General features: G+C 44.7%; 1 protein-coding gene and 1 long non-coding RNA gene across 7 annotated transcripts in view; one reads left to right on the forward strand and one right to left on the reverse strand.

The window, feature by feature from the left end:
* LOC309652980 lies at window positions 1-23,775 on the forward strand. The gene is made up of 3 exons (XR_014258939.1): window positions 1-1,921; window positions 14,965-15,876; window positions 22,160-23,775. It is a non-coding gene; the product is annotated as an uncharacterized lncRNA (long non-coding RNA).
* Window positions 1-25,721, reverse strand: part of GPM6B (glycoprotein M6B) — a 194,960-nt gene that overhangs the window by 34,549 nt on the left and 134,690 nt on the right. Inside the window, exon 1 of one of the 6 annotated variants that reach the window (XM_082447249.1) lies at window positions 8,696-9,729. The exons of 2 other annotated variants lie outside the window; for them this stretch is intronic. In XM_082447249.1, coding sequence (XP_082303375.1) covers window positions 8,696-8,756 — 61 coding nt within the window. In that variant the 5' untranslated portion in view covers window positions 8,757-9,729. Of the gene's footprint in view, window positions 1-8,695; window positions 9,730-25,721 lie in introns of those variants that run through there. 3 more of the 6 variants (XM_082447251.1, XM_082447250.1, XM_082447253.1) reach the window with 3 other exon arrangements.

A 25,721-nucleotide genomic window follows, 5' to 3' on the forward strand; every position in this document is an offset into this window, starting at 1 on the left:
ATTTCAGGTGGCAAAGAGTCAGTGTCTCTATCTCCAGCAAAGATTCTACATCAGCATTTTAATTTATTCTTTTACCATATAGTTCAAGGAAACGGGGAGTTCACAAAATATGCTATTGAATTGCAACCTTTCAATATCACCTTATCAACTCAGCATAATACACGGAGAACGCTAGTCTCCTCCTCCATTTTTCAATTTAAGTTGACAAAAATCACCAATATTGTCTTTTCTTTCTGTATTTTCTCCATCTCCCCCCAAGTCCCGCCCCTTAGAATGATCATTTTGGGCAGACACTATTTATAAGGAAAATCTGGCTTCTCACCATCGTAGGTTTCTTTCTGTTTATTTCACTTTCAGACCCACAGAGCACCATCATTATTGCAGCTACATAAGCAAGGGTGAATCCAGGCTTGCTATGACGGCGCCTAGTTCCAGCCTGCAAAGGATGGCCAATGACCCCCTGGTCTGCTGAACTTTGGATGAAAACTCCTGTCCTTCCACTGACATCTGCAATATTCTCTGTCACCTCATCTTATCTAAGCTCAGGACTTCAGAGTCTAGAATGTTCCAGATTAAATCCTGTTCCAATGATCTCCCAGTGTCTTTATAGAGAAAGGGCTGCTGGTCTTGGGCTTGAAGCACTGCTTCTTCCCACACGAGGTGACAAGTGGCCTCCTGGAGACTCAGGTCCTTATCCGGTAATCTGACGATATTTCTTACTTCTTAGGGGATTGGAGAGAAAAATATCCATCAACTTGCCTGACACAGAATCAGATGCTGGTAACTATTAGTTGAATTACAACCTTGAAATCCCTAAGAGACCATAAGGTCACTATGGCCAGTTTACAGCTGAGAATCCCATCAAACCTACTGACGGGTTACGTCCTCTGGGGTGCCACAAATATTCAAGGATTAAAAAAATGGTGCTGACATTGATGTGGGTAATTATTCCACCAGAAGAGCAGGTTATAATGCCCCATTGGGCACCTCAGACCACTGAGGAAAAGGACTGAGCAAACTGCCATGTTGTGAGGCCAAAAGGCGATTGCCCTGACTGGCTCCACTGAAAACCTCACCAGCTGTTACGAAACCCCACCTCTGCTCTCCACAATCTCTGAAAACTCTCGAGGTATTTCCACTTGGGAAGTGGAGACCTACGTTTCTAGGTGGTGTTTTAGAGCAAACCTTCTTGGCTTCAAGGTAAAGTAAAACTGTCTTTTAGAGACATTGAAAAGACAGTTAAAGACTTTTAAAGACATTTGAAAGGGGAAAAAACGATGCGAGGACAAGATCAGAACTGCACAATGAAAGTATTTTTACTGCTGCTGGTTTTGCTGCTAAAGAACGTGATGAGGCCTCTAATTTACAGCGTGCTCACGGCGTGCTGGTCACCAAGCAAAGCACGTTGCACTCGTTACCTCAGGATTTTTTTTTTTTTTTTTTACACAAGGTCTAAAGGTTTTTGTTCTTTTTTTTAAATGTGTAACATAGGCAAAATGATCCAAGTCAATACATTTTTAAGGACTGTCACCTGTTCTGATTCTTTCCACCGCGTCACCTTAGTACCTCCAATGTTTGAGTCATGATCACGACAGCCCTTTCAGAAAGAATCTTTGCTCAATCTACAGTTGTCATGTCAGTCAGTCCACAGTTTCTTTAGTTGGGCTTCTTGGATCTCCCATGGAATACTGGACACACTTCAAAATTCCCCGCTGGTAATCTTGGGGATCCAATTTCCTGAAGCAGTTTATTTTAGGACCCTGTTTAAGGGTCAGAGGAGATGGATCTGCCTGGTCCTGAATTTCAGACGCCCTCTGAACACGCACTGAGTTCAAATCAGAGTCCCTCGCAAGCGATCACACCCTAGAACAGTTGGGATATGCCAATACCTACAAACGAAGAAGCCAAGCGCAACGGAAAGGTAAGTCACTTGCCCGCGATCATGCAGCCGGGGGCCTGTGCGCTTGCTGTGATTTTCTACTCTTCTGCTGAGGTCTCTTTGGAGGTGAGCTGTACTTCTGTGCCTTGTAAAGACACCTGTCAGGTCCCAAGCTCCTGATGTTACTTCAGGGTTCTGAACTCTCAGCCTTTCCTGGATTCAGATTTTGGGTGAGTCTCTCTCATACATGGGTTGCGCTACATTCCCCGAAAGCGGAGAAACCAGGTGGGGCTGGTGGAAAGAACCAGAAGGAGGTCAAGTGGCCTCATGGTATGACCTGATTTCCTCTTGGTTAGAGTGGCTGTAAGCCCTCCGTGTCGACCCCAAGCAAGAGGATTCCAAGGAGCTCGATCACTTCTATCTGAAAAATTTTCATCCTCCTTGCAAAAAATTTCTCCCTCCAAGCCCAACACACAGTTGGTGCCCAGTCAATGTCTGCTGCATAAATATTTGGTTGAATGCAGGGTTCGAGAATCCTGGGAGCTTGTGGATCAAGCAATGGGCCTCTAGGTCCCCCACCACCCTGACTGCACCCCAGCCAGGCCATGCAATTCAGGAGATCTTTGCACAGGATTCATCCATTCTCTGCCCGCATCTCTTCACGTAGGCAATCAGGCACAGGCTGCTTGGCACTGACAATGAAAAACCATGGACTGCCCAGCGCCAATGTGTTTTCTGAGAAAAACAGGACAGCCAAGCCCGAGACGCTCAATGCAGCATAAAACTCCTCCTCCTTCCGGAGGCGTGGAGATGGGGTCAGCAAGTGGACGGGTGCTTTCCAGTTCTACTGGGAAGGCCTTTGGACAACAATTCATCTTTAGATATGAAGGGAGAGAAAATCATGTCTATTTTCTATTTCTGAGCCAAACTTAAAGACATTAAATATCAAATTATAAAATTTCGAAGAGCACAGTATATGTTTTGTTTAAAAGGACAGGGTCCCAACGCTTAAAAGGGAGTCACATGACTGCAAGGAGAAGCCTCAGCTTCTGGGCAACCGTCAAGAAGTGGGAAAATGTACAGACCTAGGAAGATCCTGGCTTATGCCCTTCAGAGGGAAACCTGCAAACGTTCCCCTTAGAGAGTAGAAGGGAGAGGAAGGCAGGAGACTGAGCGGTATTCTGGAAGAAGCACAGAAGACTGTGACATCTCAGGTACTATTTATGGATGGGGCTGAGGTGAACGGTGGTGACTGATGGCGAGACACACAACTGGGTGGTCATCGCCAAAGTAGGTATGACAAACGATGGGGACCTGAGGAAAAGAAATCAAAATAATGCTGTGTACACTCTTTTCCCCCATTTACTCAGATGACGTAATTTAGGGGCAAGGCTGAATAACTAAACTGCAGACTGGTATGCTTTCTGCCATCTAGGAAATTATCACTGGAAGCAACTAAATGACAAAGACTGAGCTTCCTATAAAGACTATACTCACTGGGCCAGGTCTCTGAAAGCTACATCAGTCCTCCTCCATTTTTAGCTAGTACTTAAAACATTAAAGGAAGCTGTAACACCACTATAGGATATAGCAGAGGTCGGCCGATGACGGCCACCTGGTTTTGTAAATAAAGTTTGATTGCAATACAGGCACACCCATTTGTTTATCCACTATCTGTGGCTGTTTCATGCTACCCTGGTAGTTTTTTTTTTTTTTATTCTTATTAGTCATCCATTTTATACATATCAGTGTATATATGTCAATCCCAATCTCCCAAATCATCACACCACCACCACCACCACCCCGCCGCTTTCCCCCCTTGGTGTCCATATGTTTGTTCTCTACGTCTGTGTCTCTATTTCTGCCTTGCAAACCGGTTCATCTGTACCATCTTTCTAGGTTCCACATATATGCGTTAATCTACGATATTTGTTTTTCTCTTTCTGACTTACTTCACTCTGTACGACAGTCTCTAGATCCATCCACGTCTCTACAAATGACCCAGTTTCATTCCTTTGAGTAGTTACAACAGACTGTGTGGCCCACAGAGCCTAAATATTTACTCTTGGGCCCTTTACAGATCAAGTATGCTGACCCTTGATATCAAAGATAGCTAGTAAGGCTTGAATATACAAAAAAAGTAATGCAATTAATCAAATCAGCCTACAAAATAGGAAAGTATTTTATTTTCTCTTATCACATGTTCTCTGGGCTAAGGGTCAAAATTCTCCTCTTGGGCATCATCAATTCTCCTCTTGCCACAAATCAGCAAGATTATTGTTAAAACCAAGATTATACTCCACAGAATGGTCCCTCAGATGAGTTGGCACCCTTCCGCTCCTATGACGTGAGAGGACAGAGGAAGGACGATGTTTCAAAGAGGAACATTATTAAATGAATAAATAAATGAACAAATGAATACACAAGCAGGTACGTTTGTGAAGCTGGGATTGTAGCCTCTCTCTCTTAAAAGCCACCTTCTTCCTCTGTCCCACAGCCATCCTTATTCCTGGCCAACCATCTCACATGGAGGTACACTGGGTCCCGAGGAGAAAAAAGCAAGGGAGTATCTCAGAACAGTCCAATTTTTCACCAGTCCCAGTGAGGGGAAACTTACGTCATGGGGACACTGGCTATGTCACATGTTCTCAGATACAGCAAGGCTGATAAGTCACGTTATGAAGATTATTTACTTTAAACTGGCGTGTACTTCCAAATAAGAGAGGAACACAATTTTTAACGTTACAATCTGAATTCAAGATTTCCACTCAATTTCAAGGAAGGCAAAGCTACATTTCCAGAAATGAGTCCGAATTCTTTGTCTAATGAATGAGCAAGGCCGAGTCTTTAAAAGGATGCTAATGGAAACTATAATATCTAAGGAGGAGAGAGGTACCAACTGGCTTGCTGAGATCTCCTCCACATTTAAATTTTCTAAAAAAATAAAATAAAAGCAAGCTGTATCATACCTACCACATATGTCCAGCACCATCTGGCCGGCCCCGCTTTTCTCTACAGTCTTATCCCCAGACACCCTCTCTTCAAATGTCCTCCTTGGCAGATTCTCATAGGAAAAAACTGCATCTACAACCTTCTCCATACCATATGTATGTAATCAAGTCAGAAAACGTCAATAAAAATCTCAGCATCAAATAATTATAAATCACCAGGAAGAGTGTAACATGTTAAATGTGTCCCTCTGGGTTTTTAGCCTACAGATCATATATTCTAGAGGAGTGCTTTCCTTCCTAAACAACAATGACAAAAAGGAGGGCCAAAAGTGTACCTCTTTTGCTACATTAAAAAGAAAAAAAAAAAAACAAAAACCCAAACACCTAAGACATTATACCTATTTGAGTAAAAAGATTTAAATGGATGTGTTCATTTTTTAATCAGGTCAACCATTTGAATTCATTTCTTACTTTGACTATGTCCTGTAATTTATTTTAAATTACACATTATTTCTGATTTTCTACATTTTTCTTTCTATGTGCTTAGAAATTTAATTTGATACCTGGAGTTCTGAAATTTATTCGAGCAATGATTCATAGGAGCTTAACTAGCCTGACTACAATTGTTTCCGTAGATTCCAGTTTCCTACATATAATAAAAATAATTTTCTTAACAGATACTTAGGGTTTTTTCCATCCGATAGAACAAGTGATTCAATTGTTTTTCTGCCTCTAGATTACACCCTCCCAGCGATTCTCGATGCCTTGGTTTTCACAAATGAATTGACATCAAGTAATACTGCACAGGAATAAATAGAAACCTCACTCTCATCTCTTTATTATTGAGTCCCATGATCCAGTTGCTTTCATTCTGTCTTATTCATTTCCTCCACTTATTTCATTTCAGTTAATCTGCTCACTCAATTCTCGACACTTTGATTTAATTTAATGCTTCCGATTTAAAAACTGTCATTTGTAATAATTTGGCATTTCTTACATCCGTCTGAGAAAACCTTCTTGCTTTCTGTAAAAATTCCTGAATAACTGCTAAATTACTTCTTGTGAATTTCGATCATCCAGTAGGGTTCTGTGACAAAAGCTATGAGGCTGTTTAAAGAAACAGCTCTCTTTGTCCTGCTGAAACTCCTGGGAAGTGACACCAGCTGGAAAAGTTGAGGTCAGCTTATAAAGCTAAGTTTAATTTGTATTCTTAGTAAACACTATAATAATTATCTGAAGCCATTAATCTACAAGCTACTGGGTATTAGCCACTGGGTAATAATACTCCAAATTCAGAGACAAGTATTGCCCCTACCACCAACTATGACAACAAATGGGAAAGGAAGAATAGAGGGGGGTGGAAATACATGTGCGTTAAAACTCTGTGGGAAGTGACAAAATGTAGAGGATTCGATTTAGCAAATTAAATCCCTTGCTGAAAGGCTTAAAAGAAAAAAAGGAAAAAACAAAACCCCAGATTCACCCACTCAAGAATTATATAATGCATTCTGTGTCAAATTTGTAAATGTTAACGTCAATGAAGTAAACACTGATTTTATAAATTTAAAATTAAATCTAAAGGAATCCTGGAGGGGCAAGCAGCTACAAACATGTTTATCATTTTATGCCTCTGTGTGTGCCTTGCATGACAACGGGCGAACAAACTGGGCAAACTACAAAGATGATACTCATGTGAGCTTTGACCCTGCGTAGCTGGCAGATGAACTTGTTCGTCTAGACGAAGCTTAGTAGAGAGGCTACCCTCCAGATCAACATTTCCGGTGGGTCACGGGGCTATCACAACCCCTGCTGCTGTGGTCAAAATCCATCCCGTGGCCCGTATTCTTACTCAAGCATGTATTATATATGTGACGGTATCTTGCAGTAACTTGGTATTTTTGAATTACTTAACAAACAGCTAGTGTTTATCCATTTTGTAATTTTTAAAGTTCCTCCAGGAATTATCTTCTGCTTCTAATTTTGTTTCTGAAACCATAGCTAACGAGTTTTCATATACAGATTGCCAGGGATGTAGTGGCAGCCTGTAGATTTCGGTATTAAATAATAAATATTTAATTGACATAAAAGAGTAGCACTCCATAAGAATAAATGAAGGTGAGAACCACAAACGCGTAGTAAGGATTTTACATCGATTTTCTGCCCCTTTCTTGCTTTTGGAGAGAAAAACGAAAGGTATGTTTTTTGCGGAGACCAAAGTGGTTTTATCTGCCGCTGGCAAACACCACATTAATAAAAAGTGTGTTCTAAGCATCTGTTTTAGGGAAAAATCGCTACAACTGTGATTGGCTTCCTCACAACAATGCTATTATTCCATGATTATATCCCCCAAGCTTTGTCTCTAATCGTCACGGAAATGAGTCTTTAAACTTTTATCTCAGTTCCTCGACTTTATAAATATTCCCAAGAGTTTCTCTTACTGCTATTTGGTCATTCATGTAAATGAAAAGAAATATACATACAAGAAAAGGCAGGGGGTTTTGGGGGGCTGGTTTTTGTTGTTATTGTTTGGGGGGCGGTAGGTTTGATGCAGGGATTAAGCTCAACTACCAATTTCAGAAATCTAAGTGCTACATACTTAATGCCACTGAATTATTCACCTAAAAATGGCTAAAATGGCACATTTTATGATCTGTATATTTTATCATACTTTAAAAAGCAATTAATTTAAAAAGTGAAACTGCTCTGTTTAGGAGAGAATGTTATTCAGGGATTGCCCTACCCAAGCATGCTGGTATGGTGAGATTCGTGAAATTGCCGTTTTTGTAGGTGTAAAATGGTTGACTGTCAGCAATTTCAGACCTACATATTCTTATATAAAACATACCTGTACCTCTATCAGGGAGAATGACTATTGTTTAGTGACGGTCAGTGGATGTCAGGGTCATGAGAAATAACCCCAGCACGGGTAGCTTTTGAAATAAGAGCCACTGCAGATACAGAATATGTTCTTGCGCCTTTACAGCAGTCTGTAACTTTGGGTGAGGGAGATAAATTACAATGCAGTGAGATGCTCTTAACCTCACACGGGCTGAGCTGATTCCACGGGGTGGCAAACCTGAATCGGTCATTATCTAGGAAAAGACAGATTAATTTTAGCTTCTATTTTCTGCCATCTTCTTACCGCAAAACACTTTACTTCTCCCCGCAAAAACCATTCCGTACGTCAAGATCAGGATGTTTTCTGAGCTGCCCTTTGAGGAACAGGACCGGTGTGGCTTTTCCTCCCACAAGTCTCCAAGTCACAGAGAGCAGACACCCCGCACCTCCCCGCCGACGCCTTCCATCAGCACTAGCCGACAGAGCTGACGTTCCCTCTCTCAAGCTCCAACTGTAAATGGTTATTACATATCAGAGTCAGGGTCTGATACACGGAAATAGCAATCGTATTCAATACGAAAATTAGAGAATGTCCAAAATCACTACCGCATCAGCGGAACCGAAGCGTACTTAATACGCGTGCCCCTCCAGTTCCCCCTGGGCATTAGCAGAAAGCAATGCACCCCATGTCCCTGGGATATAACATGCGGAACCCAGGACCTCAGTTCGGACTCATTATAGTAATTAAAGCAGACAGTTTCCCCAATCCGGCTACCCAAGGTGACGGACTGCGGACCTCCTTCTGTGCAATACCACGTTCGGGAGAAGGGTTTGGACCAGGACTGGACCGGAGAGAGGCTGCTCTATTCACTTAACATCAGCCTCCAGGAGAAAAACCGCCCTGAAAGCCAGGCCAGGCCATCCGGATGGTTTCAGAGCCGATTCTACACGAGACGCAAACCGGGCTACCCCTTTTTAAGCCCCCAGTGAAAAGCTTTAAACAGGCTATTGTCAGAGCCCTGGGTACCTTTTCTCTCTTGGCTTTGTTCAGTATTTTCCTCGGCTGCAGTTTCCATGGCTGGCTTCATACCATCCACCAAAAATGCTTTGCCCGCTCCCCCCAATACACACTTCTCCCCCTCCTCTTCCTTTTCTTTTGGGCTCCCCTCCGGCTCTTATTTACACCCGCGTGATTGAGAGCTTCTGTTCTTCACTACAGAAGATTACAGTCCCTTCCAAGATGCAAAAGTCTCGTCGGCGTCAATCCCCCTCTGCCTACTGGTCCAGAAAGATAGCTGCCAAGGAGCCGGCAGCCGTACGTCACGGAGAATCCGGTTATAAAACCGCCACCGCCTGCCCGCCGGTGCCGAGCCCCGATGCGGCTCCGGGGGAGGCGGGGGGCGGGGGGTGCCGCGCCCCGACCGACAGGGCTGCGCCTCTGGCCGGCCTACGCGTGCGCTCCGGCTCCCTCCTTCCTCCTCGCCAGCTGCACCCGATGAATGCTAATTAATTCTCCCAGGAAAGAATAGATTTGTGACATCACAGCAGGGGCTGTGGAGCTGAGAGGAGAGAGCCCCCTCCCACCACGTGACTCAGCGATCGGCCGGTGTGTGTTCCAGCAGAAAGCGTGTCTTCGCACAAGCAAACTCTTTCTTGCCCCTGGGACCCCTTGGCGGGGCATCACCGTGTGTTTTATTTCATTTAGCCCTGACCCTGGCAGGATCTACTCAAAGGACTTGCCCAGGGTCTCCATTTTCTTTTTCCTTCTTTAATATGTGTCTTTCCATAAGAAGACAAATATCATACGGTATGACTTATATGTGGAATCTAAAAAATGATACAAATAAATGATTTACAAAACAGAAGGAGACTCACAGATATAGAAAACAAACTAATGGTTACCAAAGGGGAAAGGGGAGGGGAGGGATAAATTAGGAGTTTGGGATTAACATAAACACACTACCATATACAAAATAGATAACCAACAAGGCCCTAGTGTATGGCACATGGAACTATACTCAGTATCTTGTAATAACCTATAATGGAAAAGAATCTGAAAAAGAATAGATATATATATATGTATAACTGAATCACTGCGCTGTACACCTGAAACAACACTGTAAATCAACTATACTTCAATTTTTAAAAATGTGTCTTTCACACAACCTCTAGCGAGCTAGCTCCACTGACTTGAACATATAAAAGAGGGAAGAAAAAGTACATAAGGAGGAAGAGGACCCAAACATAGATTGAACAACAGCAGTGTAGCAGCAATTCAGCAACAGAATCTATTTCCTGGTCTATAGCTAACGTATGTGATAGTAAGAGAAACTTCAGCTCAAGCCCAATTCATACAAAAGTACCCATCCCTATTTAAAAATAATGATAATATGCTTATTTTTAAATAATAATGAGCTACCAAAATAATATTATTAAAATATCAATAATATTTTGGTGACTCCTTAGAATGAAAAATCAAAACAGAGTGGTTTTTCTTATTGGATGTGGTTATTTCTATATGGAACTTTATTCCTTAGAACCCCCGAGTCAAAAGGCTGTTCTCAAGAGCGTTCTAAATGCTCAGCAGAAAGCCTGTTGTAACAACGATTTTGATTGCTGCTTTCACAAGTCTTCTTGCATCCCCAGATACTATTGGACCGATGTTCCCAGCCCATCTAAGCATATAAGCTTTTATTGTGGATATATAAGCCATGTTTCCAAGCACCGTTAATTTCTGCACCATTTTTAAAGCATTTGTCTGACCCACTTACCTTCATTGTCCCTACTTAAAAGATTTCTAGAAACTCAGTATAATACCCTCAAGGTCCATCCATGGAGACTAAGTGAAATAAGTCAGACTGAGAAATACCACCTGATTTCACTTATATGTGGAATCTAAAAAACAAAACAAACAAAATAAACAAAACCCAGACTCACAGATACAGAGAAGAGATTGGTGGCTGCCAGAGGCGAGGGGGATGCGGGGGGGTGGGGGTGAAATGGGTGAAGGAGATTAAGAAGTACAAACTTCAGTTATAACATAACAATAAGTAAGTCACGGGGATGTAATGTACGGCATGGGAAATACAGTCAATAATATTGTATTAACTTTGTAAGGTGACAGACCTGAACTCGACTTATTGTGGTGACCATTTTGCAACGTATACAAACATTGAATCACTATGTTGTACACCTGATACTAACATAATATTGTATGTCAATTATACCTCAATAAAAAAAACTTCTAGAAACTCAAGTCAAATACAGGGATGACCACTGATAAGCACAGGGTGAAGGGCTCCTGATTCAGAAGAGTCCACTAATTGTTTGGGTTGGACACCCATCTTAGAAGCAAACATAAAGACAAGTCAGAGGCCACCCTCTATTAAAAAATCCTCTCCCAAGTTTTGAGGGTCTGTTGCTCAACACTTTAAAAAAAAAAAAAAAAAAGTATAAGATCCTGAATCAAAATCCTCTAACAACCTGATCTTTTAATGCATTAGTTTTAGATAATCCCCGAAAGTCTTCTACATTCAATACCTCTGGCCCTGCTGAACCAGAAAAGATTTTGAAAACCAGTTTAGCCTGTTCCAGTATTTTCTTTTCATTTTACATCTCATTTTCCACTTTAAGCATCATCCTAGGCGACCACGCCCACAATCAACTATCCCCTTAAAATACGGCCCCAGCCAACTTTATTGTCTCACGGCGAGGGGATTGAGAAGCACGGCAGCCTACGATTTCAGACTTGCAAAAAGAGATGCAGATATGATGTAACTAGCCTGCAAAGGAAAACCTGATGATATGTCCAAACACGATGGTCTTCAAACATTTTTGCAAAGACGGCTTAGATACATTCAGGCAGGAAGATGCCTATTGTTGTTTTGGGACAGGAGCGTTCTCCCTCAGCAGTTCAAGTGAGAATTAATACCAAAACAAAATTCAGTTCAACACAAAAGGGAGCAATTATGATTAGCTACGTTATCGGGTTTTATTTAAAAAGTGTAATCATTCAATCAAAAGCAAAATCATTCAATTATAGAACTGGCAGAAGAGAATAATTTGGGGGGGCTATTAATTAAGAATAGCGTTTTACAATGTTGGTGGAAGTGGGCAGGCAGAATATGAAAGACATTCTAAATTCAAGGGCAACTCTAGTTCTATATGAGTCATGGAAATCACAACCACTGGACAAAATATTCACAAATTCTCCAGTTGATACTTTGATCTTCTTTTCACCTTGAAAAACTATAAATAGACTCTTCATCGCTTTTGCCTTATTCACAACTTTATCGTTTTCTTTTCATTAGACAATGAGTATGACAGTTCTACAAGCTACCATTGTATCACTGTCTAAGCAGCCTCAAAACCTCACTGGTGCTTATAACAAATGGTGTGAATCAGAAAAAACATGACAGAAAAATTGTTAACAGCCAGAAAGAAAACAGAGTATACACTGACAAGATTTCTAAGGTCTGCATCCATTTTTGACCAGAAAAATCGACTATGTAGAATAAATAGGATGGGAAATGTCTCCCCGAGCTGAAAATTATTCTTTGAGCCCCACACTTTAAGGCAGTCTGGTTGAAGGTACGAATACTTCTGAAAGCCAAAACAGGAATAACAAATACTGACACAAACTGGATATATTAGACTGAACCATACAAGAATGCTGATATTGACTAGAAGAACGGTAGTTTTGCATGGTTCCACCAGGTAACCCGAGGGCTAATGGGACACAGAGAGCCCTTCTAAACCAGGGGAATCCAATCTGGTACGAGCACTATGGTATCCCAGCAAAGGAGGGGAAGGGGAAGGGGAAGAGAATTTGGGAAAAGCTTCCCAGAACAGAGTTGGCTACCTCAGCATGGTTAGAAATCTGCTGGGTAGGCGAGCGAAACAGTAAGGGCAGGGCAGGGCAGGGGAGGGGAGGGGAGGGAAGAGTAGGGAGGGGTAGGGAAGGGAAAGATGATTCCCGGAAAAAGTGAAAAGCATACAAAAGGAAAAAGGGTCTTGTCAAAGTGTTGGGGAGATGATTTTCTTGCCAGAGGGGCCAGAGCATACGGTGTATGTGGCAGGAGTGGGGTTGGATGGGGGAGGGAAGTGAAGGGAGATGGCTGAGCCAGTAGGCTGGGAACCAGGGAGGTTGAACAATCCGCTAATCCTGGAGGCTGGCAAACTCATTCGAAGTCTCCTTAAGGAGTACAAGCAAGAGAAGGGGAGAGTCTGAACGAGGGCATGAGGAGGAAGGGAGGATCCCGGTGACATGTGATTGGATACCTGCGCATGGAGTGGAAAAGGAGAAGGGAGAAGGGCGAGGGGCGGTGTGGAGTCTCTAGCCTGGGTGAGTGAGGAGCTCGTCAGGCTGTGAACCAATGGGGAAACCAAAGAGGAGGAGGACGTGTGGTACGAAAGCTGAGCGTGTACGGTTTCAGGGGTCCCAGGACGTCCTGCGGGAGCTGTCCAGGAGGCATTCGGGAACATAGCTCCAATGGAGAGGGGCTGACCAGAGACGAGGAGCTGGGAGCCTTTGGTGTAGAGGTAGCCCTGGGAATACAAGACGTCCAGCTCTGCTCAGACGTACCTTCCCAGGGGTCCCTCCCTGACTCTCTTGCCTAAAAGAGTAGCCCTGACAGGCTGTCTCTCTTAACCTGGGTTGGCTGTTCATTATGGCCCTAACCACAATCCAACACTGATCTAGCTATTCACTCACCCATTTGTCTCCCTTCCCCTAGAATATAAGCCCCTTAAGGGCAGAAATTTTTGTCTCTTTGTCCTCTGCTGTACTACCAGCTCCTAGAACAGTCCCTGGCACGTAGTAGGTCCTCAACAAATATACTTTAAACAAACAGTTAGCAAACGACTAGGGAGAGATACAGACCACAAGGACACTGAGATTTGAATTTAAGGAACATTGACTTTTAAATATAAAGGTAAAGGAAACACTCGAAAGGGAGGTAAAAGAGACTGAGAAGGAAAAATCAGAAAAGCCAGGGAATAAAGCCAAAGTGGGATGATGGAATGAGAAAAAGGTTCCACGAAGGGCATCAAGCTAACAGTGTCAAATAGTGTTGAATACTGTAGGAGGAGCAAAAAAGATGAGGATGGGCAAGCAGAAAGTGCCCTTTACCACCAAATAGCCACTGGAACTTCCACAAGAAGAGTTTTAGTTGAATGATGGGCACAGGAGCGAGATTCCCAAGTCTGGTCACAACCATTACTCTCAAGATACGAGGCCCTTGTGGTCCAAATGAAATTTTAATCTTGTACATAGGGCTTTGTGCCTATGCCTGTTTCTCCTGGTCCAGTATCTAACTCGTCAAGATCATTTTGATTTTTCTTCTATGATCTATTCCATTAATGATCTTCCTAGGTTTACTTTGTCTCTATCCATTCTGGTCACCAGTTCGCGTGCACGTGCGTGCGTGTGTGTGTGCGTGTGTGTTGGGGGGGGATTTCCTCACACCACCAAGGAGTTCTCTGACACCAGCAGGGTGTCCTACAATTCAACTCAAGTATGACACTACCAGGACACAGCGTCAGACCCCAGAAATTAAGGGCTCTGTCCCACAACGCTGCCACCCCATCCCCTGCCCACTTCAGACCCCAATCTCAAAGCCAGGTTGCTCCCTGTGCTTCAGACCAGCTATACAGATGGAGGTTCCAATGACCCCCCTCTTTGAATTTGATTCATTTGCTAGAGCAGCTCCCAGAACCCACCAAAACATTTTACTTACTAGATCACTGGTTCATTATAAAAAGGACATCAAAGGATACAAATCAACAGCCAGATGAAGAGATGCACAGGGTAAGGTATGAGGAAAGGGCACAGGGCTTCCATGCCCTCTCCAGGTGCCACTTTCCCCATATCTTCACGTGTTCACCAGCCCAGCAGTTCTCCAAACCCAGTCCTTTAGGGTTTTTATGGAGGCTTCATTACGCAGGCATGACTGATTAAATGGTTGGCCATTGGTAGCAGAACTCAATCTCCAGCCCCTCTCCCCTCCCTGGAGGTCAGAGGTGGGGGACAAGGGAGGAAGGGGAGTCGGGGGCAAGACTGAGAGTTCCAACTCTAGTCACATGGCTGGTTCCAATGACAACTAGCCGCCCCCCCTTAGGTTCCAAAAGTCACCTCATTAACAAAAGACACCTTTATCAGTCTCCATCACGGGAAATTTCCAGTGGTTTTAGGAGCTGTGTCCCAGAAATAGGACAAAGACCAAATATGTATTTCTTATTATAAATTACAATATCAGTCTCCAAGTATAGTAAATTTGCTTTGTGTTTCTTACACAGTCCTGTGATCCAAATAATTGATGGAAGGGTTGAACACAACAAGACCAAGATGAGAGAATCCTGTGACTGCCGCTATGGACATCATCCTGGACAGTGGACTGGTTGGTTGGTTGGTTGATTCATTCATTCATTCAACCAAGATTCATTAAGCATCTACGGCATACCAGAAACTGAGCCACTATTCTGTTATATGACTAGGATTCTTCAATCAACTGGGAATTCATCAAGTTGTCCGATGATCTACCTACATATCCTTATCCTACTCACATAGCTGTCAATGAAGTTGGCCAAATGTGTACTTCTTTCTACTTTCAGAACTGTATTTTAGGTTTCTTCTGGTCACAGAATGACTCCTCAGTGGGGAGTCATTAATCACTAAGAAAGGAGGTTTCCATACTCCTTCAAACCACAGTTGACCCTTGAACAGCATGGGGGTTAGGGGTGCCAACCCCGAGCAGTTGAAAATCCACATATAACTTTATAGTCGGCCTTCTGTATACGCCGCTCCAAATCTTTGGATTCAACCAACCTCGGATCGTATAATATGTACTTTGTGAAAAACATCCACATATAAGTGGACCCGCTCAGTTCAAACCTATGTTGCTCAAAGGGTCAACTGCAATTCCTCTGAAATTGTCACATTCCGTGAAACATTTTTTTTCCCATGTCCAGCCTCCCACTCAGTACCCAAGGACAGGGCCTCCTTCATCTCCTTTCCCTTCACCTCGTTTTCCACTCTTGGCACTGACGGTTTTCTTTCTGGATCATCTCCTTCCTCCTGGGTTTAAATGCTCCCTCCCTCCCAGTGAGCCAGCACACCCTCCCAACTCCTCAAGCCCCTTCACTTCCCTCCAGAGGAAGGGGCTGAGACTGCATTTGTGGAAGGCATCACCTTTATGACACCGCATAAAGGTAAGAGCTGAAATGACAAGTCAAATTGGATGAGGTACTATATGAAAACTCTTCTCAATTGTAAAGCTCTAGAATTATCAGCCATCATCGTAAGAGCTTCTCTTTAATGGTAGAGGTGGTTCCCAGGCAGGCCAGGGTTATCGATAACAGTGCGCACACGGGAGGCCCGTTAGCCAATCTCTTCTCAACCTCATCAGCTGTTTATGGAACGACAGGCAGTGTCCCCATTAGGAGCTGCCGAAACAGTGACTGTTGAGTCTGGCAAAGGCAATCTGAGAGGTAATGAGCCTCTCTCTTTTGGCAAAGATGCCACTATACCTCATTCTCAAAAGGAGAGCGAGAGGATATCTTCGGCGGGAGCAGGCTCAGGCTTCACACGATGGGAACAGGTGTGGCATGAGAAAGTTCCGTGGACCGGGCTGACAAATGGGCGAGCGGCACGGGCGGTGAAGCCCACAGCTGTCTGTCCCAAAGTCAAGATCAGCATTGCTGCTTCTCTCCCACCTCTGAAATCAGGGTTGCTGAACCTCAGCACCAGTGACATCTGGGGCTGGGTAATTTCTGGATGATTCTGAGGCCGTCCTGGACATTATAGGACGTGGAGCAGCCTCCCTGGCCTCTACTCACTAGACGCCAGCAACGACACCCTAGTCTTGACAACCAAAAACATCTCCAGACATTGCCAAATGTCTCCTGCAGGGCGCAATCACCCCCAGGTGAGAACCACTGCCTTAAATCTATCTTTTCTGCCCTAAGTTTCCTCTGGCTGTTGTGACAGCCTATCAGCCAATGGTTCTCAGGCCTGGCTGCACACTGGAATCATTCAGGAAGCTTTGAAAATACTGAGGCCTTGGCTTCATCCCCAGAGATCCTGGTCTGATAGAGGCGTGTAGTGGGCACAAGACCTTTAAGATCTCCCCGGGTAATTCCAAGATGCAGTCAACTGCTATGGGCAGTGGGGACACACAAAATGTGTCCTACAATGACAGTGACATAATCAGAACTGTTTTGTGACAATTATACAAAGGGCTGGGTGATGGATGGATAGGAGATCAGAGAGGCCAGAGTCAGGGCGACCACACTTGATCGGAGAAGAGAGGGAGATGCTATACCTAGTCGAGGCAGAAATGGAAAACCAGTCATCAAGGTGAGGGGGGGGGGATTCCGGCTTCATTCCAAGACTTCCGCTTGGATCCCTAAAAGGATGGTGAGTGCCACAGGGAACACATGGGGAGACCAGGTGATGTATTAGTCACCTAGGGCTGCCATAACAATGTACTACAAACCGGGTGCCTATCGGCAACAGAGTTGATTCTCTCCCAGTTCTGGAGGCTAGAAGTCCAAAATCAAGATGTCGGCAGGGCTGCGCTCCCTCAGAAGGCTCTAGGGGAGCATCCTTCCTCACCTCTTCTAGCTTCTGGTCGTTACTGGTGATCTTTGTCTTACATACAGGTACAGCATTCCGACCTCTGCCTTGGCCATCACACGGCATCTGCCCTGTGTGTCTGTGTCTCTTCTTACAAGGACGCCAGTCACAGTGAAGTAGGGCCCACCCTAATTGAGTATGACCTCATCTGAATTTGATGATACTGACAAAGACCCTGTTTCCAATAAGGGTACATTCAAGGTGCCAGGGGTTAGGGCTTCAGCATATTTTTCTGGGGGACACAATTCAACCTGCAGTGGGTGAGGAGAGTCAGGGAGAAGGGCTACCAGGGCCGAGTTTGGAAACGAAGACTGGAGCATTATCGGCAGAGAGGAACCAATTACCCTCGTGGGAATGGGTGAGATGCCAAGGGAGACGGTACAGAGGAGAAAGCCTTGGGGGCACCACCCTATTCGGGGGTCTCTAGTGGAAGGACTACTCTCCTCCAAGGATGCACAGGATGTTGGAGGAGGGGATTCTGAGAAGGAAGAGGTGGTCCACAGTCAAGGTAGCCAGAGGGTGAGGAGTCGGAAAGGCCCCTGACATGGAAAAGTTCCATTTCTTTACCAGCGTCGCTAGAATGATTAGAATGGAAACCGATTTACAGAGGAGCTACTGAAGGACTGGGAAGTGAAGAAGAGGAAGCGGGGGCAGCCTCCTTTCTAAAGAAATGTGCTAGTGAGGGGAAGGCAAGAGAAAGATCAGGCAGATGAAGGGGGAGAAACACAGTGAGGAAGAGAATCCCCAAAGGCTTTAGGCTGAAAAGAAGGCAGGGGTTGAAAGAGATTTAAGGAGAATCAAGTGAAGGTGGAGACATGACAGATCGAGATCACAGGAGAGGCGGAGGGCCAGCTGTGGGTAGGAGGGTGGAACATTTCTCCCTCTGACGTAGGAGTGAGGAAAGAGGAAACGGCGGGAAAAGGAAAAGTTTCTCTAAGATTTAAGGAATGTCATCTTCGAAGAGATGATGGTGGTGGCAGGGAGGTTAAAGGGCGACCTGTAAGGCAATGGGAGGGGCCCACTGTTACTTGATTTAGTTCACATCACAGCCCTAGAGGGAGGGAACATCAGCCCGTTCTTCCATGATGTCACCCGTAATGATGGGAAGCTATGACAGTTTCGGTCACAGTAAGAGAAACAGCTTGCTCTGAGTGCAGATCGCTTGGGGTCCTGAGCAGGGCTGAGTCTTCAGGAAATCAGAAACCAGAGGCAGAGCGAGGGCGATAAACAATACCCTCACTGTGGTTCCCATCACACCGGAGAGAAGGGGACCCCAACACGCTTGAACCACACTGAAAGCCAAAACACAGACAAGGACCAGATGATGGGGTTTTAAACTGGTTTTGATGAAAAAAAAAAAAAAAAAAAAAAAAAGGGCAAGTTTCTCCTTCTTCCTGTGTACGCAAGGCATACATCAGGAGACAAGGCAGCTGATCTACTGACAATGTGCTTCCTGAAAAATTATCACATGCCGTGGGGAGCGGAGACTCCTCATTAAGAGTGCCGCACCATCAGTGGCTCCCCCGGGAGGGTTCCCAATTAACTCATTCACCGAGCGTGGACCAGCCAACGTGAACAAAGGCGGGTCTTCCGAGCCCCCCTCTTAGCTGTTGAACTGTGGCTACTGGGATCCCACTCATGTCTTTGGAGCAATTCCTTCTCTGTTAGCTGGAGACCCCAGGGGCTAGGGTATTCTCTTACCCAGAGGGAGCTTGTGGCTCAGCCTCAAAGCTGGGTGAATCGGGAGTGCTCTGTGAGGGATTTTCTCTACATCACTGCCAAAACCCCAACTCACGTTGTCTCCCCAGCTCTCCTCCTCTTCCTGGAAGGCACAGCCCAAAGCCCACCTCCTTTAGGGCGCCTCCTTGGTTAAATCTACCCATTTCCTCTTCCTCCCATTCTTCCCTTCGAACCATCCCTCTCTCTGTTATAAATGCAACCTCTTCGAATGGCAGCTATTTCCATTGGAAAGACGCTTAACCTGCCTTTACCTGCCTCCCCACACACGTGGGAAGGAAGCCAGACATTTTCAAATTCGAGGTTAAATCACAAGACATCTGGGCTTTGAAAATTCTCAACAGAAGCTGGCAAATTATGGGATGAGCCTGTCAGGGCAGGGAGAAAGAGGATGGGGGCCCTTTAAACCTGAGAACTGCAGGGGCATTAAGGAGACCTTATTCTTGTCCAGGGGCTACTTGGGCTGCCTCCTCGCCCTCAACATGCAGGAGTCGCTGTCACCTCTCCCTGAAATGGAGTCCATGTGGGGATGAATGGGTTTCTATCTGTTGGGCTGCTGGGTAAAGGTGTTGGATCACAATCCCACTCCTGGGCATATACCTGGAGAAAACCCTAATTCGAAAATACACACGCACCCCAGTGTTCACTGCAGCACTACTTACAATAGCCAAGACATGGAAGCAATCTAGATGTCCATTGACAGAGGAATGGATAAAGAAGATGTGGCACATATATACAACGGAATATTACTCAGCCATAAAAAAGAACGAAATAATGCCATTTGCAGCAACACAAATGGACTTAGAGATTACCATACTAAGTAAGTCAGACAGAGAAAGATAAATACCATATGATATCACTTATATGTGGAGTCTAAAAAACAATACACTTATTTACAATAATGAACTTATTTACAAAACAGAAACAGACCCACAGACGTAGAAAACAAACTTATGGTTAGCAAAGGGGAAAGAGGGGAGGAGGGATAAATTAGGATCTTGGGATTAACAGATAAACATTGTTGTATATAAAATAGATAATCAACAAGGACCTACTGTATAGCACAGGGAACTCTACTCAATATTCTATAATAACCTATATGGAAAAAGAATCTGAAAAAGAATAGATATGTATATGTATAACTGAATCACTTTGCTGTACACCTGAAACTAACACAACATGGTAAATCAACTATACTCCAATATAAAATAAAAATTAAAGAAAAAAAAACGGTGCTGTATCAGGCAGACATATAGACTCCCACGTCCATCTTGGGGAACCAAACCCCTCTGGGCCCACCTCCAACAGTGCCCACTTTATATTGGTCCGGGCAATGGAAAGAAGGAACAGCCCCAGGGGTGGGCGATATTTTCCCAATCTTTGTACACGCTCCTCTGCAATGATCACCAAGTCATCATACAAAGACTGTAAGCGCCAGCTACCAGGGACACCTGGCCAGTTCCCTATAAGAGCTACAGCGAAAGAGCTGGCTAGATGTGGAAGCCACGGAGCATGCTCAGGGCCGTGTCCAGGGGGCCCACCACACCCCGCTCCCCACGCCACCGGAGATGTGACAGTAGCTCAGGCGGGGTAGAGAGAGGCCAAAACTCAAGGAATGAGGGTCTCCTGTGTACCAACACTGCTGCAGGAACTTTAACCCATGCTCTTTCATTCTGGCCTTCATGAGGGCATTGAGAGGCAGGTATAACCACCCCCCTTGCCTGGACAAAGGAACCAAGACCACAGGGAGCCAAAGGGACTTGGCCAAGCTGGTCAGAGGCTGAGCTGAGCACTGACTCAGGCCATTGGATGCCAAACCTGGGAACTCAAGAGTCAGGCAGCCACGACAGCGTCTAGGTGATAAGGTGCGTCAACTCAGAGAATCTGGGTCACCACCAAAGACTCACTCAGGACGGTCAAAAACACAGGGCTCCGTACATCCCTAGCTGAGGAAGGCTCTCACGTCTGTGTCCTTACCCACCATCCCTTCTAGGCCAGCTCCACCATTTACCAACCTTGTGATACCACGTGACCTTTCTGAGCCTCAGCTTTGTCATCTGTTGAAAGGGCTCGTAGAGGACTGCCTTCGTCAGGCTATGGTTAGGGTGGTGAAATCCTGCACACACAGCCTCAGGACAGTTGTGCCCTACGTAGTACTCAAGAAGGGCTAGTATTTCTGTCTTGTAAGTTCTCCACGCTCACACCACCATCATACAGGTCCAAGGGGGAGGGAGAGAGAGGAAGGAATAGCTGGTGATCCTCCATCCTTCCAGATCCTTCCCTGTCCCTGAGGAGTTCACTTCTGTGCCCCTGTCTGGCCTGAATGGACTTCTAAGGACACTCCTTACCTCCACATCCACCCCAGACCCCCTGCGGAGGTATGGCTTGGATACAATGTCTGTGAATAAGCTGCGAACAAATCAATGGCACTGAGATGAACAAGGCAATGGGATTAAAAAAGATGTGCCTCCAAGGGCACTCTTCAGCAAATTGTCCAAACTGGTTTCTGGAATCTACACGATGTTGCTAATACCTGGGTACTCAAGACCAAATTAGATTTGCCTCTGATGCTTATTTAAAAAAAAAAAAAAATCACATAGAGCCCCGCCCTCAGAAGGGCCTCAAGCTTGGTTTCACATGCTGTCGTCAGTATCCTGAAGTTCTTAATAACTTGAACTTTGAACTTCTGTTCTGCAAGTGAAATCCAATGAGACAGTGGAGCATCCGTGTGAGCAGGGGAGCTATGCGCTCCTTGCCCCCTATTTGCATACAGCGTTCACAACGCCCCACGCACAGAATGCCCGTGGGCCCGCGAGGCGTGGGAAGAGTTGACCTGAGTACAAGGTGAGGATGTGCTGCCTACCACTGAGTGAGCACTGGCTCTGTCCCTTGCCGGTCATGGTGACTTGGACAACGCACGCCTGAGCCTCCGTTTCCTCATCTATAAGAAGACTGGACAAGATGCTTTGCGAAGCCTGTCCTGGCTCGAACGTCCACCGAGCCTGAAGTGACCAGTTTGGCAGCGTGGTTATAAGAAACAAAAGACATCAGGTAAGGAGCCCTGCAACTCTCACCTCCATCACTCTGCCTATTGACCTAAGTCATTCTCTTACTGTGCAGGTCGAGTCACTTTTCACCTGCTCTAACGGACGCGTCAACACCCTGCGATGGATTCCACTGGGCTCCCGGCATCCTTTGGAGCCAGATGCCAACGACTCTTTCTTTGGAAGTATGTGGTGCAATTCAGTTTTTCTCAGCTTTGCTCTGACTAACCTGTGTCCTGTAGCCTCTCAAAGCAGTTACACGAAACTTATCTTCATACTGCTGACAGCACAAAGAAAAAGGAAACCAGTAAAACCATTACAAAAATATTTTATAATAAAATCTAGACCCTGTTAACCACTTGGAAATGTGTTTGAGAAGCAAAATGGATAAAACTTAGTGCTGGGGCTTCCCTGGTGGCGCAGTGGTTAAGAATCTGCCTGCCAATGCAGGGGACACGGGTTTGAGCCCTGGTGCAGGAAGATTCCACATGCCGCGGAGCAACTAAGCCCCTGCGCCACAACTACTGAGCCTGCGCTCTAGAGCCTGTGAGCCACAACTACTGAGCCCGTGCGCCGCAACTACTGAAGCCCACGCACCTAGAGCCCATGCTCCGCAATAAGAGAAGCCACTTCAATGAGAAGCCTGCGCACCGCAATGAAGAGTAGCCCCCGCTCGCCGCAACTAGAGAAAGCCTGCGCAGCAACAAAGACCCAACGCAGCCAAAAAAAAAAAAAAAAAAAAAAACAGTGCTTTCCAATAGAATATACAAACATTGAAGGTCATGTTCTAATGTTTGGGGTTTTTCCAAACAGAAATCTGGTAGAAAGTTTTAATTGAAGATTGGTTAAGATCTCTTCATGGATCGGGGATTATAATTTTTAGTACAACTGAAACATACATTTGCTTACTTTATACAATTAAAAACTAGGCTACTGAAAGGCTAGGATGGGAGGACTATGGTATTTGCCAGCCCTCGAACTGCCGGTGTGGGTTGAGGTAATCCGGTCGAGCACATCGTTGTCACCTTCCACTCCTACTGTCAACGTGACCTTCCTGAAACCAGCTACTCAGATGAAGGAGAGTGAACATCCCAGACTGGCAGTCTCACACCGAGTGATTCTGATAAACACACCAAAGCCACTGATTTACTGAAGAGAATGATTATCCAACATGTTAGCTTGACAGAATATTGCCGATTTACCAATACCTAGTCTGACAGAGTATGCGAAATTTACTTCCTGATGTTAGAATGCCTATTCTTACTAGTTCAGGGAAACACCCAGGATTCGTAGATACATAATTCAAGAGCCCTCAGATTAAAGTCCACAGAAAAATCAGTGCCTTGGTGGACCAGCAGCTGGGTGGTCCAGGGTTGGTATAAAATATGAATTGCACAAAAATGTGAGCTATGAACACATATATATGGAATCTAAGAAAAAAAAAATGGTCATGAAGAACCTAGGGGCAAGATGGGAATAAAGACACAGACCTACTAGAGAATGGACTTGAGGATATGGGGAGGGCGAAGGGTAAGCTGGGGCAAAGTGAGAGAGTGGCATGGACATATATACACTACCAAATGTAAAACAGATAGCTAGTGGGAAGCAGCCACATAGCACAGGGAGATCAGCTCGGTGCTTTGTGACCACCTAGAGGGGTGGGATAGGGAGGGTGGGACAGAGGCTCAAGAGGGAGGGGATATGGGGCCATATGTATACATATAGCTGATTCACTTTGTGATACAGCAGAAACTAACACACCATTGTAAAGCAATTATACTCCAATAAAGATGTTTTAAAAATGATTTTAAGTAGATAAGAATGTGACCTATTAAAAAAGTTTAAAAATTAAAAAAAAAAATGTGAGCTATGTCATTTAGTCTACTGCTGATGAGAACCTACATTAAAAGAGACAAAAAACCACATACTTTATATTCACATTTATTCAAATGCAATATTTTATTCAAGTGCCTCTTCTGTTTCTCTTCTGAGACAGAAATGAGGAGAAGTGGGATGAAGTCATTTAAGGCCCTTTACTGCACTAAAATAATTCATGGGCTTTGCAAGTTGGAAACCATTGGGACAACTTGAAATAACCATCCCTGCCAGGTCAGACATAAAATATCCTAGAGCAGAGAAAAGGCAGCCCACACAGAGTACATCTTAGCGATCTCACTGAAATCTATCAATACTGCTTGACGTCATTAAATCACATGCGATGACTTCTTACTGGGGAATCTACAGACTCAGAGCATCGCAGAGGAAAAGGTAAAATCTGAGGAACAACCTCTATATGGTCTCTGACGCCAGGAAAGGACAGGGGCCATGAGGCCAACCACCTGCTGGGGAGTTAGGCACAGCCAGCCCTGTGACTTGAGTTGTGTTCACCGTGACTAAATGGGAAAGCTGACAATTTTGCTGGAACGTAAAGGTTTGTCTCCAGTCCCCAACAATGTACAGCAGGATCCTGAAAGGGGGTGGCCGCACGCCTGCTAGAGATAATCACTGTGAAACCAGAGAGACGCTGGAAATTGAGACAAAAACTGTACTAAATTTTGAAGGCAGACAAAATAGAATTCTCTCTGATCACCGAAAAATCACGAGATTTTTCAAGAGATGACTCAGGAACACTCTTAACAGGAAAACTGTGATTTCTAGAAGCCGGCCTAGAGGAACAAGTAATACCAAATGAACCTTTCTTTTTTTACTTAAATACTTAATTTGTGGATTTAACATGTTTAAACAACAGTAAATTAGGAAAAAACCTGCTTTCTCCCATGAACATTTTACGAATCAATTTTAGTCAAACTCTGTTCCTGCATCTTCAACTTTATTCATTCAACCAATCAGCATCCTTGTCGCCCCAACAGCACCATTTGGAGTCATGTGTCAGTTTCCCAGAGCCCGTTACCTTTGCTTCCTTCCGAGCTGACACCCAGCACTTCGGAAAAGTCTGTGGATGACGCTGAGATTCGCCCAGCAGACGACAAGTACCCACCGACAGAATTCACCACTTCAGACGGGTCGGGCAGTTAAGGGTTTCTTCTGAATGGTGGCTTCATTACTTTTACATCAATGGCATTCTGTACTGCTAAAAGGAATCTATTTTCTTTAAGCTAGGAAGACTAGGGCAGGTGACTGTCATCTTCTACGCTGACCTCATGAGCCACTTGATAAAACCCCTCCTGTACTTTGGGGGGTAAGATAGTGGAAGGTTGGCAACACGCCAGCACGCTTTAAAACCCTGCGCTCATTCTGCACTTTCAATCAACAAAATTTAAGGTCACTTAATCATACACTCAAGCGGAATCAGAATGGGCTAATGTGCTTTCGTTCAAAGTGGTTACTGAATGATGGATGTCAATTCAGAGAGGAAGGTTTCCAGGGCTGTGCCATTGGGCTTTGTCCTTGGTCTGGGCCGTGGACATGGCAATGTCACCAAGGGCCCTGAGAGAGCAGGCCACTTACCCTCATTTTACCACCAAGGCACTTAAGAAGGCGGCACAGGAGTCAAACAACCTAGAATTTCTTTACAGAAACTACAAGGAGAATTCACTGTACAGTGAACAATTTTGTTCAATTCTTGCCTAATTTTCTGGCCCTGCTCAAAATAAACGTTACGCGCACACAGAATTCTA

Source organism: Balaenoptera physalus, assembly GCF_965194825.1.
Source record: "Balaenoptera physalus genome assembly, chromosome: X".
NCBI lineage: Eukaryota > Metazoa > Chordata > Mammalia > Artiodactyla > Balaenopteridae > Balaenoptera > Balaenoptera physalus.